The sequence below is a fragment of the Rhinoderma darwinii genome, chromosome 8 (genome assembly GCF_050947455.1).
Source record: "Rhinoderma darwinii isolate aRhiDar2 chromosome 8, aRhiDar2.hap1, whole genome shotgun sequence".
NCBI lineage: Eukaryota > Metazoa > Chordata > Amphibia > Anura > Rhinodermatidae > Rhinoderma > Rhinoderma darwinii.
Window position 1 is genome coordinate 105,792,390 of NC_134694.1, and position 20,804 is coordinate 105,813,193.

The window sequence follows — 20,804 nt, forward strand, 5'->3', positions numbered from 1 at the left end:
TCTTATGTATATTAGGATGCGTTGCAGCAAATGTGAGACCACCAAACTCAGCAGTTGGGCTTCTCCTAGGAGGAGGCGTCCATGAGATGGATTGGAGTTCAAGGTATGCTCTGGAGTGCTGTCATGTCTAAGTTTAATTTTACGGCTATTTTAAAAAGACCTTCTGACTTTGATATTGCATGCTTGAGGAGAAGACTTGGGCATCAGAGCTTCCCTTGACCTGATTGATGACATCAAGTATGATCTACTGAGGCTCTTGTATTCTTTTCCGCAGGTAGTGTTTGTGTGGTCAGACATAGTTCCTTGTCTGACTTGGTGGCATGCTCAATAGAGCGGTCTTGCACTTTTTTGCTTATAGTGGAGGGGTAGCATGTCATTTTCAAACAATGATCAGCAAAAATGTTTGAAATAATCCATTTAAGCCAACTTTCATCGTCCATGTTTGGGCAGCTTTCAAAGCATGAAGAAGAAACTTAAACCAAAATAATGCTTGTGTAACTAGCAAAACAAGTGATGTAGCTCAGTGCCAAAAGAATTCCGCACAACTTTTTCTTTAGAATTTTTTTTACCAAACAAGCCTCAATATAAAAAAAGAATACAGCATAAGGACAAGAGACACAGTATGGTCCAATCTTTTTTTATTATCATACAATAATTACAGACTTTGAGAATTATATTATATTATGTTGTGCAGTTCTACATTTATACAGACATGACCAATACCAAAAAAAACCTAAAAAAAAAATGAATTTTTGAGGATATAAGTCTTTGTATTGGTTTTATTTTCAATCAATATCCTTAAAAATTGAGAACATTAATTTCATCAACTCAGAAACGAGGGACAACATTCATCTGGTATGACCGAAGTCCTAAAGAATTGGTGTTCGGCTCTGGTCTTATGTTCAAATTCTTTCTGTCTATGGTGGGTTCCAAGGTAAACTTTTGCAGTATAGTGGTTAGAAAGAGGAAGAGCTCCATGCGAGCCAGGCCTTCTCCCATACACATGCGCTTGCCTAATACAGAATGAGCATACAAAAAAAAGTTACGAGTTGTATAGTTTAGACAATAAAATTCTTAATAGAAGAGGGGGTGCAAATTCGGCACCCCCATCTATACACCAGGACAAAAATACATTTTAAAGGGCACCATGTAATGCTTAATATCCCCTGTGGTGGCACTGCAGGGGAATTGAACATTTGCTGCCTGGTTCCATTGCAGATTACTGCGGATTCAGCTGTGACCATTATATTGTTGGATGACCCTAATGATCAGTTCAAATTCTGTATAAGGTCTTAATGAAAACTGCTATAACACATTACCATTAGACATCTATCTTACATATATATTATTATCACATATAGCATTGCCAAGTTTATCCATGTAGCAAAAATGAGTTTGTCACTTAGGATGATTTGACATTATGTTGCAATTTGTTACCAGTAGTTTCCATAAAACTGCAGGTAAACTTGACAATTTGTTAACTCATTAAGTTATAACAGGACATATGTTGCTATGCTACAATTGTATTATGTGATGTTCTGCATTCACATTAACTATTATCTTCATTTACCCCTTTAAGAGATTGTCTTATCTGTCGTGACATGTCACTGAGATGAACCTTTCTAATATGGACATATATCTGACAATAGCTTAGACCGTTTGTTAGATGCTGCACATGCTCCATGTCGTGTCCGTGGCTGTGGGCCGTCAGGTCCACTCTCCCCGACAGCCACAGCCATGGGTCGGCGAGCGCTGGCCCCAGTCTCCTCCTCAGGAGACGCCAGCGCTCGTTTCCACTCACCTCAGCCAGATCCCGTAGGGTGCGCACGCTCGTGCCTGCTCTTAAAGGAGTAGCGCACGCACAAGACTTTGATGAAGCATCAGCCCGTGAGTACCCTGGACTATAAGAGGGGTCCAGCCACCTGCTTCAATGCCTGAGCATTGTTGTTGTTCCCTAAGTTTGTCTATGCAATGGTCTCCTGGTGTGTTCCTGTTCCTGGTTGAGTACTGTGCTGAGCCAGAGTCGTGCCGTACTGTATACCACACCTGACCTGCTTCACCACGCCTAACGTCTACCTGCTGCCTAGTCCCAGCTGAGCCTGCCTTGCTACTGTCCGAGCTGCCACAGATACCCTATACGAACTATAGACATTGACCTGCGCCTTGTTGGCCAACTTGCATACCGCAAAGGCGGTACAGCCCAGTGGGTCCACAAACCCTACGTGACACTCCATTTGCAGCTATGACTTCATAAAAAACTGTAAAGTCTAAAGGGGGCAATTTTACGCCAATCTTAAGTTGGAACAAACTGCATCACATTTATTAAGTTGTGAAAGCCTCTTAATAAATGTGTTGCATCATTTTGCCACGCCGTGCACCACAATTTTGTCACAAAGACCGCGGCCATGTTCCATCCATTTGCCTACATCACTGCTCCTCTTCTTCCCTCTGGGTCACCCTCATCACTGCAGCACAGCTCATACAAGGTCCTTACGCCGAGCAGTGTCAGGGCTTTATATACAAATCAGCACTTCAACGTTATCAGTATTGCGTCGCATACAACGTCCTGACGGTAGCCAGCATCAGTACATGTATGGGGCGCGCTGTGAGTATGTAAAGTAAAGACAAGCCAAAACATTGCATTCCGAAATCCGATCAATGTATGCTATTGGTCTTCCTAAACCCAGCCTAGATCCAACAACCACATCAAAATATCAGGGGATCAAAATATTTTCATACATCAAACCTCGGACTAGTAAGAAGCTCAACCCCAGCCATCGTTTACAGATATTTTTGCTTGTAAACTATGAATAATAATTACGTTTTCTTACCTGCAGAAAATGGCATGAATGCGTCACTTTTCTTAAAGCAGCCATTCTCATTAAGAAAGTGTCCAGGGTCAAACTCGTCTGGGTTCTTGAATTGTTTGGGGTCTTTCAGGACAGAGGTTAGGACTGGAAACACCATGCTTCCCTGAAAACAAGTGCAAAATATAAATATATGCTAAATATGAAGGCAGTATAAAGTTTGGAGGAAGTCCGGTCTTGTAAGAAGTTAATGAGAAAAATGGAAAAGAAAGGAGGAGACCTCCAGCTCACCAGTAGTTGCGTCTCCAGACACCTCGCACGGATCCCCGCTACGGCCAGCGGTAGGTATATCAGGAAAAAGAAAGAGAAAATCCAGCGCTGTGTTTGATTAAAAAGGAAAATTGTTCCCAATTTTATTGAAAAAATGGTTAAAAGTTACACGGAGACGCAGTCTCAAGGTGTATATATAGCGGGCTGGATGACCTTGGCCAAGGTCATCCAGCCCGCTATATATACACCTTGAGACTGCGTCTCCGTGTAACTTTTAACCATTTTTTCAATAAAATTGGGAACAATTTTCCTTTTTAATCAAACACAGCGCTGAATTTTCTCTTTCTTTTTCCTGAGAAGAATGGAACCAAGAAGTTGAGATGATCAGCACACCTTCGACATGTGATATTCCCTGAAGATAGTGTCTTTGTGGTACCATATTGGCCATACTAGCCAAGAACAGTCTTGCTATAAAGGAGGGTAGTATATGGATTTACTGAGTATGTGTGAAATATCCACCTTGATTCATAAGCTCAAAAAATAGGAACATGTGAATAGCTTAGTAAAAAAGTTGGGAAGTCCAGAATACCTTAGGAATGTGATATCCTCTGAAGGTTGTGTCCTTGCTGGTAGCATGGGGCACTCCTGCTGGGACAATATCAGAAAATCTCTGGATCTCGTGGATTACAGCTTCTGTGTAGGGCATTTTACTCTTGTCTTCCATTGATGGACAGCGATCTTTGCCTATAACATTGTCAATCTCCTTGTGGATCTTCTCTGAAATTTACAAAGAAAAATTTTCATTTTTTCAGTCTAGTATAATTTTATCATTGTATCAATGCAATTACAATTCACTGTAAATATGGTTTCCTTGTAGTTTTCTCAAATTCACTGTATTTCATATCACAAGGGATATATTATATTACCATCTAGCCATGGGTCATTAATTTGTCATTTTGGCATGAACAGATTATGACAATAATATGTCTTTATTTCTAGTGCCTGTGCACTTTACATTGACACCATAGATGTAGTAGAGTAGATCAAAAGTTTAAATTTTTTGCCTGTCTAAATAATAAAGTCTCTTTATATTATTTGTATTTTTGTGTATATATTTTTATAATATTTACTATCATTTGTTGATACAGCGGATGCGCTTATTATTCCTTTCTGTTTCCAATAACCTAGCACCTAAATCAAAGAGGTTGCAGGAGATCAGGGAATATGGCACAAACCCAATCAGACAGTGCTATCTAAATATCTACCCACTACCAGCCCTATGCGTTTCTTTACTAGATTCTGTCTCTGCCGTAAATCATCAGGGGCTTGCAGAGTCAGAGTATTATAACTTCTAGCATTCTAGAAGTGTTCAATGAATTAAACCAGAATCGTTTGTAGCGTGGATATCAATGCCAGCCGCCATTAGCGACAAACAACTCCATCTTATAAAGGAGTCCCCATCCCCTTCCGGAATCACCATCTGCTTCAACCTATCAGTGACGTCGCATGGGAGGTATGTCCTGTCCCGTTGGAAGAGGGGGCCCGTCCAGCTCAGCGAATAGGAGACTGACCTATGACCGGCCTGCCCTCGATGACATGAGGCATGTAAACACAGGAACTGACAGTGCACTGCAAGGCCGTTCATGATTCCTGTGTTATCGCCGAACTGACAAACACCATACAACACATCAATGCAATTACAACCAAATAAATGATTGAAGTTCGTTAGAAGGTGGTAAATGAGGCCTAAAAGAGGTTATAAAAAATGTATATAAACAATTTAGAAATAGCACAATTTTCTTAATTTAAACCCTGTTGAAAGTGAGCACATTGCTTCTATATGTTGAGATGGGGATGGAGTTTTAAATTTCACGTGTTTAGGAAAAATGCCGGGGGGGGGGGGGTGGCTGTTTCTATTCCCTGTTTTTAGCAAAAAAGAGACACAGGGGGGGGGGTGACTTATTGAAGGCGAGATAGGACCCATTTCGGCTGCGCTCTATAGCTTCACCTATAGCTTCACCTATAACGTCTTAGACAGATTGCGTCGTAGAGGTTAGCTCCCCTACACCCCCTCCTTGTACCTTTCCTTTCTTTCTCTTTCTTTTCTATTCTGTTCTTTCTATTTGATTCCTTCTCTTCATTTTTTTTACTTGTTTGGCTTTATTGTTTGACCACATTCTGTTATCGTACATGGAAATCTTGTGTCACAGGAGCATATATATCCCTGAGAGACGGGGAGATGCTGTTTTTGTTTGCAATATCTTTTGTACATATTTTCAATAAAATCTTCTTGAACAAAGAAAAAAAGAGAGGAACAAAAACATTGGCGGACATGGAAGATTTTTGGGGGACAGAGGCATGATATTTCAATATCTTTATAAATGTGAACCTAAAATTGCTCAACATGACGGACAGTTGTAACTCTGAAACAGCCTACAGATGGGGATGAGTATTCTATTCTAAGACCTCTGGTATATGACCTAATGACCTTGTATTCAGCTGATATAAAGATGAACAAGGGAATAGAAAAAAGGTTGGATCTTTTTTAAGGCGCTGTTGCGTGACTTAAACCTTTGTCACCAGGTGAGCATGGTATATTCTCATTCTCTTACCTGCTTAACCAACTGACCTACACTATGTTGCGCCGTGTTTTTTGCTCTTTTTTTCAGCTGATATAAAGGCTGACATAACAAAACCTAATGACACTTGCATTCCATTTTGCTAAATATATATATATACTAAGATAAGCTTGGTATTCTGTATTTTACCATATGTGGTATGTATATGTGTAAGTGTGAGGGTAACGCCTACTCTCATTTCATTATAAATAAAGATACATCCGCCCCCTGGGGGCAGAGACTGAACACTGACGCTGCGTGTCATGGTCTCTCCGGCCGGCCGGCCTCTCTCAGATCCACCAGTAGGAGAGCATTCACTAATTTGGAACTCATAGACAAATGCAGATAATGTCCAACGTTAATGGACAATGTAAATTCTGCAGCGACATTAGTTGGGGGCTCTTGTCCCGGATTCTCAACACAGATCGAAGGCGACAATCGAAGGTGGATGATGGCTAAGATAACGGAGAACTGCAAACAATACCGATGAGTAAGAACTGTTATTCTTACTGTGCACTTCTCTCTTGTTTTAGATGCCGTCCAGGCATTGTCTCTTTTGACTATTTGGGAACCATGAACACCATTTGTCTATGAGTTGTTGTATGTGTTATAGGAATAGGTGTGTGAGTAGACACAAATCTGTGAGTGTATCTGTGAGCGACTGAGATAAGGGAGCGTTTGTTTTTTGATCCCAAGACATACAGAAACAACCAAATACCGAGATAACACTAAACGGCCTGCCCGAAGTGTTCCCTCCGGCCCTTGGGTTTAGTCTGTATTAAGATCAGGTTGCAAATTGATCCTTGCCGAAGTGACGGGTAACCATCCCCGCCCAAGTGATTGTTAGGACTTTTGTGCATCCAGACTGTGACAAATAAGAGGTGCACCTGGCCGGAAGTAAGAGTATGTATGTGGGCTAATCCTCGGACGCCCAACCTGAATGAGTTGCTGATTTATAAGTAACATCTCTGTAACTAGAAAGTTTATAGAATATCCAAGGGCCCTTAAGACGGTTAGACAGTTATGAATCATACCCATCCATTTTCACAAAGTAGGTTAACGTAACTTGTTAATAATTATTTGGCTGCTGTTTAGGGTTAAACAGATCAGATACGTGGTTATCCTAATGACAGACTAAAAGATTTAGCATAGTGCATAGGGTAAACTCCCATGACAGACTAAAATATTTAGCAGAGTGCATAGGGTAACCTCCCCATGACAGACTAAAAGATTTAGTCTAATTGTAGGTTGAAGGGTTTAGTAGGCCAGGATTTAGCAGAGTGCATAGGGAACCCCGTTTGACAGACTAAAATATTTAGCAGAGCGCATGGGGACATCTGGATCTACTGTACGTGTGCCCAAAGTGCTGCCCAGCCAAGATGAAGGGATACGCCGCCCAAGGTTTAGGGTGGGGTAAAACAGCAGCAGATATTGTTAGAAAACTATGCAGGGAAAGGGTTAGTTTAGAACCTAGAGAAAATAACGTAGAAAGCCAGAACGACCAAGCAAGGGAGGCCTCAGTTATACTAGATGGGATGGTTTCTTGAGAGATGATGGGCCCTGGATTAATAGACAGAGTTGCAGAGAACAGATAGAAGTGATTGAATGTACCAGAAATAAAATAAAAACAAAATAAAAACACAAGGAAACACAGTTGTCATTTATAAGTAAGAATTAACAACCGTCCAATTCTATAGATAGTGACATTCCAGTAGAAAAGAATGTGCCAACGTATAATTCTTCTATGTACAGATTTATAAACCAAAGATTTACAGAAACAAGAGGTTTCCAGGGGTGACATGCCCGCGGTTATTAGCCATACATCAGAGAAAGGCGTCATCTGAATTCATAAATGAATCAATTAACTCTTCATTTCCTAAAAAGGAAACATTGGGTGAAATGCTTAGAGATTATTGATAGAGAAATAGTAAGATGTGGATTAGGTATTGGCTAGAAATATAAATAAAGCCAATAGGATCATTTTAAGTGTAATGACCACGGATTGTAGAAGGAGACGTGAGATTGATAAAGTGAAGATTCTTATGGATTTCTATCCAGATCAGGTTGTTGGAATATACTGTATATCATCTGTCCTAAATTGTCACTAATTTAATTTTCTCTCGTTATAGGACTTTTTCCGAGACATTTTAAACTTTACTGTAAATCTTTTTCCTTTTTGGTTTATTTAACAGTCATTTTAATAATTGCATGGAATGTCTAACAGTATATTGTTAATCTATAGTAACAGTGTTAGACTAATATAACTAATGATAATACCATAACGTGTGTTACTTACAAGAGCAGGATGCCTCAGATATCCATTGTGGAATGAGCATGTGAAGATGTCTGGTCATTGATGGACAGGAGCACATGGTGACATTTTGACCTTGTAGCTCATAAGTTTTAGCTAGTAAGGGGTTAATGCTACATTCTCTGTTATCTGTTGTATAGCTACAGTGAAGGAAATAAGTATTTGATCCCTTGCTCATTTTGTAAGTTTGCCCACTGTCAAAGACATGAACAGTCTAGAATTTTTAGGCTAGGTTAATTTTACCAGTGAGAGATAGATTATAGAAAAAAAATAAATAAATCACATTGTCAAAATTATATATATTTATTTGCATTGTGCACAGAGAAATAAGTATTTGATCCCTTTGGCAAACAAGACTTAATACTTGGTGGCAAAACCCTTGTTGGCAAGCACAGCAGTCAGACGTTTTTAGTAGTTGAAGATGAGGTTTGCACACTTGTTAGATGGAATTTTGTCCCACTCCTCTTTGCAGATCATCTGTAAATCATTAAGATTTCGAGGCTGTCGCTTGGCAACTCGGATATTCAGGTCCCTCCATAAGTTTTCGATGGGATTAAGGTCTGGAGACTGGCTAGGCCACTCCATGACCTTAATGTGCTTCTTTTTGAGCCACTCCTTTGTTGCCTTGGCTGTATGTTTCGGGTCATTGACGTGCTGGAAGACCCAGCCACGAGCCATTTTTAATGTCCTGGTGGAGGGAAGGAGGTTGTCACTCAGGATTTGACGGTACATGGCTCCATCCATTCTCCCATTGATGCGATGAAGTAGTCCTGTGCCTTTAGCAGAGAAACACCCCCAAAACATAATGTTTCCACCTCCATGCTTGACATTGGGGACGGTGTTCTCTGGGTCATAGGCAGCATTTCTCTTCCTCCAAACACGGCGAGTTGAGTTAATGCCAAAGAGCTCAATTTTAGTCTCATCTGACCACAGCACCTTCTCCCAATCACTCTCAGAATCATCCAGATGTTTGCAAACTTCAGACGGGCCTGTACATGTGCCTTCTTGAGCAGGGGGACCTTGCGGGCACTGCAGGATTTTAATCCATTACGGCGTAATGTGTTACCAATGGTTTTCTTGGTGACGGTGGTCCCAGCTGCCTTGAGATCATTAACAAGTTCCCCCCGTGTCGTTTTCGGCTGAGCTGTCACCTTCCTCAGGATCAAGGATACCCCACGAGGTGAGATTTTGCATGGAGCCCCAGATCGATGTCGATTGACAGTCATTTTGTATGTCTTCCATTTTCTTACTATTGCACCAACAGTTGTCTCCTTCTCACCCAGCGTCTTACTTATGGTTTTGTAGCCCATTCCAGCCTTGTGCAGGTCTATGATCTTGTCCCTGACATCCTTAGAAAGCTCTTTGCTCTTGCCCATGTTGTAGAGGTTAGAATCAGACTGATTAATTGAGTCTGTGGACAGGAGTCTTTTATACAGGTGACCATGTAAGACATCTGTCTTTAATGCAGGCACCAAGTTGATTTGGAGCGTGTAACTGGTCTGGAGGAGGCTGAACTCTTAATGGTTGGTAGGGGATCAAATACTTATTTCTCTGTGCACAATGCAAATAAATATATATCATTTTGACTATGTGATTTTCTTTTTTTTTTTTTTTTATATAATCTATCTCTCACTGGTAAAATTAACCTAGCCTAAAAATTCTAGACCGTTCATGACTTTGACAGTGGGCAAACTTACAAAATCAGCAAGGGATCAAATACTTATTTCCTCCACTGTATGTCTGCAGAAACTACACATTTAGTGCAAAATAAGAACTGTAACTTAAAGATTAAGAAAAAAAAAAGCCTGATAAGATCATAGGATTGAGTATTATATGTTTTATGTCTATATGTTATATGTTATATGTTACATTATATGTTTTATGTGTCGACCACAATGAAAAACTTAATTTTCATATTTAAATTTAATATGATGTGCATTACTAAATGAGAATTATAATTCATTGGATGAATAACAAAAGAATAGGAGTTTATACACAGTCATTCTAGTTATATACTTGTTTTACCAAAGTTACACACAAAAGGTATAAATGTGTGAGATTGGATTCTCAGTATTGAGAATGTCTGGGAACAGCTGGTATTGTGAGTGACTGGTGTGTGTGCTTAACTACTTTTTTTTAAAGGGAAATGGTTTATTTGAAATCATCACATCAGAAGTGATTTGACAAGAAAGATTTTTTTATATGTCGGTGTTAAATTTTAGTTAAAAAGTTTCTATTGGCATATGATGACACATAGTGAGCAATATGTTTCATCATTTTGTTAATAGATTGGTTTATTTAATAATTGACATATACTAATTAAGGAAAGAAATATTTTGCTATTTTGCAAAGCTCTATTATTTATTTTAAAGAGTATCCTTTCTGTTATATATACACATTACACACACACACACACACACACACACACACACACACACACGCACACGCACGCACGCACACACACACACGCACACACGCAGGCACAAACGTGTTGGGAATATATTTGATGTAGTGAAAGTTCAAGTGGGATTACAGCATTCACAAGAGCTGTTGTCACGTTTCTTATATCAGATTCCAGTCAAATCAATCTTATAGTTTCTGACATCATTGTAGCAATTCAGGCTGTCATTCAATATAAGCCTGATGGACAGATTGAAGTTACTGATGATATGCTACATTTTATGTGTACTGCACTCTATGAGGTATTGCGCTGAGAGGAGGACCTCACATGTCAGGAAATATTGAGGGCAGTCCTGTCCTCCTTCTGGGCACAGGGTAAACAGACGTAGGACGCATGTCAGTGGCCCCTGTGACTGTTAAAATTATTGCAAACAGCCCCAAACCCCAGTTGAAGCAGTGTCCCCTAAGCCTCCCACAGTTGAAAAGTATTGATAACCAGATAAGACAGTCTTTGGAGGCAGGGGTACTAAAGAAATGTGTATGTTCTTATAATAAGCCCCTCTCCCTAGGAATGCCAAACAACTTCGTACCTTCCTGGGTCTCATAGGGTATTGTAGAGAATGGGTGCCCTCCTCTTCTTCCCTAATGCAACCCCTATATGATGAAATGGGGCGGCAACCCTTCACTTTGACAGAGGAAAAATCTGAGGCCATTAACTGTCTGAAGCATGCTATTGTTTCTGCCCCAGCATTAGGCCTCCCTAACTATACCAGGCCCTTCTTCCTGTTTTGCCATGAGACCAGAGGACATGCCTAGGGAGTTCTCACTCAACTCCATGGAGGGAAGCAGCGTCCTGTGGCCTACTACTCTGGCAGACTTGATCCTGTCATACGTGGGTCACCATCCTGTATCCGTGCAGTAGCGACGGCTGCCCTACTCAAAGACAAAGCAACAGACATAGTGCTAGACTACCCTCTAATTCTCATGGTACCTCATGCAGTTAGTGAGATTCTTAATCAAACACACACCAAACATATGTCTACTTCACATCTCACTAAGTATGAGACAAGTCTCCTTAAGCCGTCTAACCTAACCATACAGAGATGTGCAGTGTTGAACCCTGCTACATTGCTTCCGCAGGGTCCAACAGAGGAGGAAGAGAGGGATAGGTTACATGATCAATGGGAGACTTTTGAGAGGGAATGGGATAAGTCACAGGAAACAGCAGACCATGAATTTCCACCCTGGTGGGAAGTTGATTTCCCAGCGCATTTGATTCCCCAGTACCCAGGTCACCAACATAATTGTCCTGAATTAATGACAATGGAGATGGAAAAAAAATGTAACAGAGGATCCAATATCTAATCCAGCTTTTGAGTTTTGTTGTAGATGGTTCCAGGTACCACCATGAAGGATGCTACAAGACTGTGTATACTGTCACTACTGAAACAGAGGTAATAAAGTAAGAACCACTCCCATCCTCCGTGTCAGCACAGGAGGCGGAGTTGAAGGCACTCGCTGAGGCATGTAGACTGGCTGAAGGTAAAACCGCAAATATATACTGACTCTAGATATGCTTTTGGTATTGCACATGATTATGGCCCAATCTGGAGGGGCAGGGATTTTGCTGGATCCACGGGTAAAGCCATAATGTTGAGAGTGTGAGAGAACTGTTTGAGGCTCTGACACTGCCAAAGCAGGTAGGTATACTCAAAGTGCAAGCTCTTACTAAAGTTCAAGCTACCCCCGAAGCGTGGTGAAATAGACTTGCAGACGAGGCTGCAAAAGCTGCGGCTCTCACGTCCCTCAAAGAGGAGGTCGTAGTATTCTTTACCAGCATAGCATCTGGCCCCATAAACATGATAATATTAAGTAGACTACAAAGTCAAGCCACAAAAGAAAAAGGACAGTGGCAGACAAAAGGTGCCAGTGAAGGGGAGGATGGAATATGGAAGGTGGGTAATAGGATGTGCCTACCCAGAGTCCTCTTCCCCATGGTAACCCAACTAATGCAAAGATGAACGCATGTGTCAAGAGAAGGAATGAGTGCAATGGTGACCAAATGGTGGGTAGCCCCGGGTTTCAGCAAGTGCTGCTGGGTGCATGATATGTATACACAAAAATTATGAATGGAGAAGAGGGGGAGGTAAACCTCCAGCTCACCATTTAGTTGTGTCTGGGTACAGACAGCGCCCGGATTCCCGCGCGGCCAGCGGTGAACAACAGGAAAAAACACAGAACCAAGATCCAGCGCTGGGTGTGAGTTAAAAGGAACTCCTGTTCCAATTTTATTGGTATAACAAAGGTTAAAATGATTGAACTATATAGAGTAGTTCTATGGCAGAGTACAGGAATGAATGTTAAACTGGAAATAAAAGCCAGGAGTGAACTCAGAGTACCTATGCATGCCATGAATAAGGACACAGACGTGTCAGAAACGCGTAGGCACATTTGAACAGGTCTTACTGCAATCCTTCACCTAACATTCATTCCTGTACTCTGCCATAGAACTACTCTATATAGTTCAATAATTTTAACCTTTGTTACACCAATAAAATTGGAACAGGAGTTCCTTTTAACTCACACCCAGCGCTGGATCTTGGTTCTGTGTTTTGTCGTGCATGATATGTGTCTGCCATAACATAGGCAAAACTGTGCAGGTTGCAAAAAGGCATATGGTAAAGGCAGACTACCCATATCAGCGATTGCAGATTGACTCAGTTACCAAAGGTGGGACAGTATAAACATGTACCAGTCTGTGTAGATCTGTTCTCCTGGTGGCCAGAGGCATGGCCAGCAATGAGGGCTGCAGCAAAAGTAACTGCTAAAAAACTGCTCTCAGAAGTAGTATGTAGATATGGGGTCCCTGAGACAATCGAAAGTGATAGAGGAACTCACTTTACTGGAGAGGTACTCCGAGATATCCTGCAGGTCCTGGGCATAGAGCAGCTTTTCACACCCCTCATTCCCAGACTAGGGATGGTAGAAAGTTTGAATGGGACTTTGACGTTAAAAATCCAGAAGGTCATGGCTGAAACCCATAAACCATGGACTGAGTTCCTGCCTATTGCACTCTGGCCTCACAAGTTATGTGGGAGCTCTGAAAAAATAGCTCACGCAGATGTATAAATATGTTTATGATTCCATTCCAGATCCTAAGTGAAAGGAGGACATTGTTTACAGCCGAGGAGTGGGCGTGTTTAAAGAGACACTCTAAAGGACTAGAGCCGCACTGTATTTGTCCGTACCAAGTCCAACTCACAACTTCCACATCCGTTAAATTGGAAGGAAAGACAACTTGGATACTGCCAGTCACTGCTGTATCTTGTGTGGGGATAAAGGCAACTGGTAGCTCCCAGTGCTCTGAGACATCTAGAAAATGGTTGACACAGGGTCTGGAAAGTGCAATAAAAGGCAATTTAACTAATAAAGAAGTGGCATTGATGAATGCCACCAGACGGGACATGATCTTGTTCTCCTGGAATGCAGGAGCGTTAAAGCACTACAGGGATGTGCTTCAACCCAACATGTACTTCATATATGTGGGTTTGAAGCATATAAGTAGTTGCCACCCAGGAGACAAGGAGTATGTACCCTAGCCAGACCACGACCAGCTACTTAGATAGAGATATATTGTGTTTAAACTTGTAATATGTTTGATTGCAAAAGTATCAGCAGTTAAGAAAACAGCACAGGATATTAAAGTGCATGTGGTCCAGACCACCCACCACCCAAAGAACTGAGGAGTAAGGAAACATTCAGAGCCACCTGTTTACGTGACACTGAATGCTTCCATACCTGATAAAGTTATTTGTCAAGCCGTAGCACAACACCAAGGTGGATGGTATTGCCCGAAATGTAAAACCTGTAATTCCCTAAATCTTCAGGTGTGTACAGTATGTAACGCTGTACATGCACCTATTGCTAGACACGTATATGGAGTACCCATCCAATGGTGAATGGCACAAGGTGCTCTGATTCAGGGGAGCTGATCAGAACGTAGCTGTTGAATGTGCATTCTAGTACCCCTCTAAGCAAATTTATGTTCAAAAGAAGGGAATTGTCAAAGATATTTTAATATCTTTATAAATGTGAATCTAAAATTGCTCAACATGACGGACAGTTGTAACTCTGAAACAGCCTACAGAGGGGGATGAGTATTCTATTCTAAGACTTATGGTATATGACCTAATGACTTTGTATTCAGCGGATATAAAGGCTGACATGACAAAACCTAATGACACTTGCATTCCATTTTGCTAAATATATATATATATATATATATATATATATATATATATATATATATATATATATATACTAAGATAAGCTTGGTATTCTTTATTTTACCATATGTGGTATGTATATGTGTAAGTATGAGGGTAACGCCTACTCTCATTTCATTATAAATAAAGATACATCTGCCCCCTATGGCAGAGACTGTTTGAACACTGACGCTGCGTGTCATGGTCTCTCTCGGGCCGGCCGGCCTCTCTCAGATCCACCATTGAGAGAGCATTCACTAATTTGGAACTCATAGACAAATGCAGATAATGTCCAATGTTAACGGACAATGTAGATTCTGCGGTGACAAACTATAATACTAATGTCATCTAATGTGGCAGACAAGCCTTTAAACCCCCTCAGGCGCCAGGGCCTGAAAACGACTTCCACCTTTGCACCACCATGGCGTTGTCCCTCTGGGGGAGGGGAGATTGTGTTATTTACAAAAAAAAAAAAATATGCTTGAAAATTATTACCTTGTATTTCTGGATATTTCAAGAGTATAAGAAAACCATGTCTCAATGTTAAACTTGAAGTCTCTGTTCCAGCAAAGAATAGATCAAATATAGTTGCCTGTAGGTTTGCCTCATGAAATTCTGCGTCTGGATTATTTTTCTCCTGAAAATGTGAATTTATCGTTATTTTAATTTAATTATTAAAAATTGTCACAGCCCCATACACTCTTTATAGATGCATCAGAAGTTAAAAATAGAGCAAATGAAAAACTGTGCCCTTGCACGTGGCAGCCAATAGTAGGGATGTGTTTAACACCTTAATTTAAAAAATAGTTGACATTTAGTTGCTATAGGCACCCTCTAAATGTGTCACCCCAAAGTGTTTTGGTTTTTGCAATAGGACTAAACTTCCTATCTGAGGATCTAAGATTATCTACAGACGTACCTCTTCCATCCTCATGAGGAAGCAATCTATGAAGTCACGAGGGCAATTCTCATCCAGGGTTGCACGGTGGCTGTTTATCATCCCCTTTATAAATTCTTTCAGCTTCTTTAATACTTTGAATATCATTTGGTGAGGACCAGGAATGTAGAACATCAAGGTTGGGAATATGTTAAAAAGCTATTGAAGGAAAAAGTAATGAAAAACATAACATCAATATTATTATGTTTTGAGTTAAGAGTCAATACATTGATTGTGAGCGTCATATTTATATACATTATATACTTTAATATTTTCCATGACTTTAAGGGATGAGGCCATCTTTGTAGCCAACTTATTTGTTTTGCGTTAAAGGGGTTGGCCACGAACTGACAACTGATGACCTATTCATAGGATAGGTCATCAGCATAAGATCGGTGCGGGTCCGACACCCGAACACTGCACCGATCATCTGCTCCAGCTGCCTACGGGCGCCAGATGTTATAAAGTGTATGTGGCAGTCGGAGTCGGAAGCAGATGGCTCCAACCATTGCATAGCGGCAGAGCTTAAAGAGGCTCTGTCACCAGATTTTGCAACCCCTATCTGCTATTGCAGCAGATCGGCGCTGCAATGTAGATAAGAGTAACGTTTTTATTTTTAAAAAACGAGCATTTTTGGCCAAGTTATGACCATTTTTGTATTTATGCAAATGAGGCTTGCTAAAGTCCAACTGGGCGTGTTTAAAGTAAAAATCCAACTGGGCGTGTATTATGTGTGTTACATCTGTCTACAGCTCTTATACAGACCTATGTGTCTTCATAGTTACAGGATACAAACAAACCTGGTGAAGTCTGAAACTGTGGTCATACTCTCTTCCATCTGTTCACTACTTTTTGCTAAGCATGATGTTCCTTGTAAGAAGATGTAGAGAGATGGAAAAGCATATGATTGTAGGATCAGACTACACAGGCTTTGTTTGTAGTCTGTTGTCATGGAGATACACTGGTCTGCATAGTAGCTGTAGATACAAAATTGTAAGATATTTTAAATCAAGACTATCTGCATAGTTGCCTCAATGGCTTTTCTGTTCCAATTCTGTGCCAAGGCGGCAGACATTTCTAATGCTTACCATGTTGTCCTAACATCCACTATAGGTACGTCCGTACTTGTGCATTACTATATTTCCCATTCAGGCAGATGAGCATGTACCTGTATCTGGACCTATTTAATGGACACCAGGCGGTTTACCTTCAATCATGTTGTCCAAAGGTGGTGAAACCCTGTCATTTTTGTAAATTCATGTTAATTACATTGCACCCATATTTACGTTAGACATTTTGTAATATTTACCTGTACTGAACGGGTGTTGAACAGCTTGAAAATATCGTTTATATATGACAAGAGAGTCAAGAAATTTTTGTCTTCATAGTCGTATCTTTCACCAAACACAACAGAGCAAATGACATTAGAAACAGCTTGTCGCAATATATTGATTGGATCAATTGGAGTGTCTGATAGTAAATATAAAGAGTTGATCAGTCATTGTCTTAACTACAAAATATAACACAGACGTTTGATAAATATGGACCAAGGTTACTACACAGTTTTATCTTAGGCCTCATTCAGCCACATTTTAGCATTCACGTTACTGCCGCAAGTAAGGGCCTGATAGCGGGTCTAATGAGCTGAACTAGCAGCAGCATCATAGATCCCTATGATTCTAATAGTTTGGGTCATTAAACTTACGCTCAGATCACAAATTGCGTCTATACTACAGAAGCGAAAATGCGGCTGCTTTATGGCCGTCTGAATGAGGCCTTATTGAAGGTATTTTGTTATGAAAGTAGTAGGAGGTATACCCTGGTGACTCTTGTCATCTCACTAAAGCTCGTCGTCATGTGACTGTCTCCATTGTACTCTATGTAATCGCTGTACTACTGCTACCACGATTACATAGAGTACAGCGGGGCCGGTCACATGACGACGAGTCCTGTCATCATGAAGGAAGACTTTGCCACTTGACTTCCGGTCCCCCGACAGCACTATAAAAATCTATTAAAATCTCATAATCAGTGCAACGGGGGAGTGGAATGTATATAAGCGAATGTACTCACATACTGCAGTGAGTACACTGATAATACTCTTCGGTCCCGCATAACCCCTGTAAGGTTGGCCAAACCTACTGCTTTCGGGGGATCTGCCATCAATCTAATATGTATGGGGGCAGCATGTCCGTATTAGGATCACAGACATTAGCAGGAATCCAATGTGCCCGAGAAAGCTTTTGGCCAACAACTATCCTCTATATATGGCTGGCCTGAGAGTATGAGAAAAACATTTTTGGATCTCCACCCACCTTTGTCCTTTAGAAATTTCTCAGCAAGACAACGGGCTTCCTCTTGAATTCTCTCTTCAATGCTCCTCTTTCCCATTCCAAAATTTCTCAAAGTCGTCAGAGAAAATCGACGAAGGATTTTCCATCTTTCTCCACTGCTTGCAATGACCCCTGCAAATTCATACATCCGGTTTAATAGCTTCTAACTCGGGTATATCCAAAAATTAGGATAATATAAAAAGCTAAAGCACAATCTAGTCCGATACTAATATTTGTCTGCATATCACTATGTGGTGGCAATTGGTAGTCATGGTGTTATTCTGACACTATGTAGCAGTAATCTGCGGTCATAATATGGAAGTATTGTTTGTCCCTTGTTTAGTGGTGTCAGAATATTGTCTTGTAGATATGTTGCCTTTGAGATTTGCAACGTCAATGGGGTCTGTGTATCTAAGCAACGAGCGGGGGCGGGGGAAGCCCCTGGTGCAAAAGTTGTCCGCCCTAAACTGATATTTGTGTTATATGAATCATGAGCGAAATATACTTTCTTAGCATTAACCCCTTAATGACCAGCCTATTTTAGACCTTAATGACCAAGCCATTTTTTACGTTTTTCCATCGTCGCATTCCAAGAGCTATAACTCTTTTATTTTTTCATCGACATAGCTGTATAAGGTCTTGTTTTTTGCGGGACAAGTTGTATTTTTTAATAGCACCAAAACCACTCAGATGCGGTGCTTGCTATTGCGCACCGCATCTGAGGGGTTAAACATGTGAGATCGATACTTATATCGATCTCACACGGCAGAGCAGGGACGCTCCCAGCCCTCAGCTGCCTCTGGCAGCCGAGAGCAGGGAGATTTGACGGCTCCCTGCTCTGTTTACTCATCCTGATGCAGTGCCGTAAAAAGGCACATGCATCAGAATAAAGCCCGTTAGTGGCCGCCGTTAAAAGGCGTATTGGCGGTCACTAACGGGTTAAAAATAATATACACGTCTTTAAATAATGGCCGTTCATATAAGGAATTCTGACACATCCCACACATGTTATTTATTACAGATATCACAAATCCTACAAGAGATTTCTGGTCTGTATGAAGAATTGTAAAAATTATTCATATTGTAATGATAAAAAATTATCAATTACTGTTATTTTAGTCATGTACTTACCAAAATCCTTAAAAAAAAACTCTCCTGCTCCTGTGTCTTTCCTATCACTAAACACGTCGCTGTGGTCCACCAACGCTTCCTTCACAGCATCGTACCCGATCAGTACTATCGTACGAATGTTTGCTAAGTATAGGGTATAGACAGGTCCATACGTCTCACTCAGCTAGAAAGATAAAGAAAATGTAATAAATTACGCATATTTATCTCAGTCCGGACTTACGCAAGAGTATTATAGATTAGAGCCAAGATTTGGATTGTATCATGTGAGATCTGGAAAGCACTTCCCAGACGTCTTTTAGGAAAGGCTTCCCTGATGTCACAGGATGAGGTACTTGTCTCTAACTATACAGCTCCTGCACAGACCCGTAATACGCTTGTGTGAATCCGGGCTTGTACCTAAACACTACCTGTAGTATCAGATTCTTTCAAATTATCCACCAATATATTCATAGCATATTCTAGTCTTTAAAGGGATTGTACAGGATTAAAAAATAAACATGACTGCATTCCTTTAGAAACAGCACCACACTTGTCAATTGGCTATGTCTGGTATTGCAGCTTAGCTTCATTTACTTGATTACAGCATTATTATATGCGGCAATTGGACAAGAGTGGCGCCATTTCTGGAGGAAAGCAGACATTTTTTCTAATCTCATACAACACTTTTAACTTATTAATTTCAATAAACTAATTGCATTAAAGAAATTTTCAGGTTTAGAAAACTCATTATCATATTCTAAAGTAAGAGAGGGAGGTCACATTTATCAGTGTATTGCCGCTACGAAGAACATCTCTTGTTTTGAAGATCCAAACACGTTCATGAATTACACAGACAGCCAAATTCAATAGGCACCATGTAATGCTTAATTTCCGCCTCCGGTGGCGCTGCAGGGACATTGAGCACTTCCTCGTTTTCCCACATATTAAAGCTGATCGCTCAGGTTCCAACAGTGGGTCTCCTTGTTATCAGCTTATTCTCTAGAGACCCTTCTAACAGAAAGCGATTGTCCGAAGCAGAAAAAAACGTATATTTTTACATTGAAACTAAATGTTAGCTACTGTGTTATATTATCCAGTGTACACATATTTACATCTACTGTACATCAGTTCCCTAATATATCACACATCTATCATCAGGATTTCTCCCTTTCCAGGCAGGATCATTGTCCTAACTTTGACTACATCAAATTCTCCTCTTTTACCCGGTGAGTTTGTCCGCAGAACATAGGTTTCTGTTTTAAAGCCAATTCAACAGCAGTCACAGACTGTCAAAAAAACAACCTGTATATGATAATTGGTTTATAGAGAAGCTGTTCTCTAAGTCTGCCATGGACTATTACTGGATCGCCCCTACTTTGATATTTTGATAATAGAACTTAAGAAAGAATTACCCATTACATGAGGGTACGATCATCAAATATAAAGCTACAATTGAGCTTGCCTACCTTAACTAAAGACTGCGGAAGTTCCGAGGTGCTGATCTGAAAGACATTCCCCAGGCCAGGTAGAGGTGTAGGTCCTGGGGGTAGGTCCTTCTGTTTGACCCTACCCCACCATTTAATAAGATAAATTAGGAGAGTGACTCCAGTAGCCAGGAGAAGGGTCGCTGCAATATTCAGAGCCATCCTGCGCCCGAGTGACTACAGCTCTGTCTGTACTATGTCCCTGTGTTTCTATATATGACCAGGCACAGAGCAGCATTCCAGATAACATGTGACCATTGAGAACAGGC

General features: G+C 40.7%; 1 protein-coding gene across 1 annotated transcript; it reads right to left on the bottom strand.

Moving 5' to 3' along the window:
- Nucleotides 1-694: 694 nt before the first annotated feature.
- On the bottom strand, nt 695-20,723 carry LOC142659730 (cytochrome P450 2G1-like). Its single transcript, XM_075836156.1, has 9 exons — nt 20,518-20,723; nt 19,073-19,235; nt 17,924-18,073; nt 16,918-17,078; nt 15,591-15,767; nt 15,167-15,308; nt 3,667-3,854; nt 2,832-2,973; nt 695-1,013 (listed from the first exon to the last, which is right to left on the bottom strand). Exons 1-9 carry the CDS (start codon nt 20,695-20,697, stop codon nt 829-831), a joined length of 1,488 nt encoding a protein of 495 aa, XP_075692271.1. The 5' UTR covers nt 20,698-20,723; the 3' UTR covers nt 695-828.
- Nucleotides 20,724-20,804: the final 81 nt, after the last annotated feature.

What these genes read in the sequence shown, in the direction of transcription:
- LOC142659730 (XM_075836156.1), bottom strand. Translation starts at nt 20,697, where the DNA reads ATGGCTCTGAATATTGCAGCGACCCTTCTCCTGGCTACTGGAGTCACT. An exon ending in TCCTCATGAGGATGGAAGAG is followed by an intron (nt 15,309 to 15,590) that starts GTACGTCTGTAG and finishes TCACATTTTCAG; the next exon opens with GAGAAAAATAATCCAGACGC. An exon ending in ATTCATGCCATTTTCTGCAG is followed by an intron (nt 1,014 to 2,831) that starts GTAAGAAAACGT and finishes ATTCTGTATTAG; the next exon opens with GCAAGCGCATGTGTATGGGA.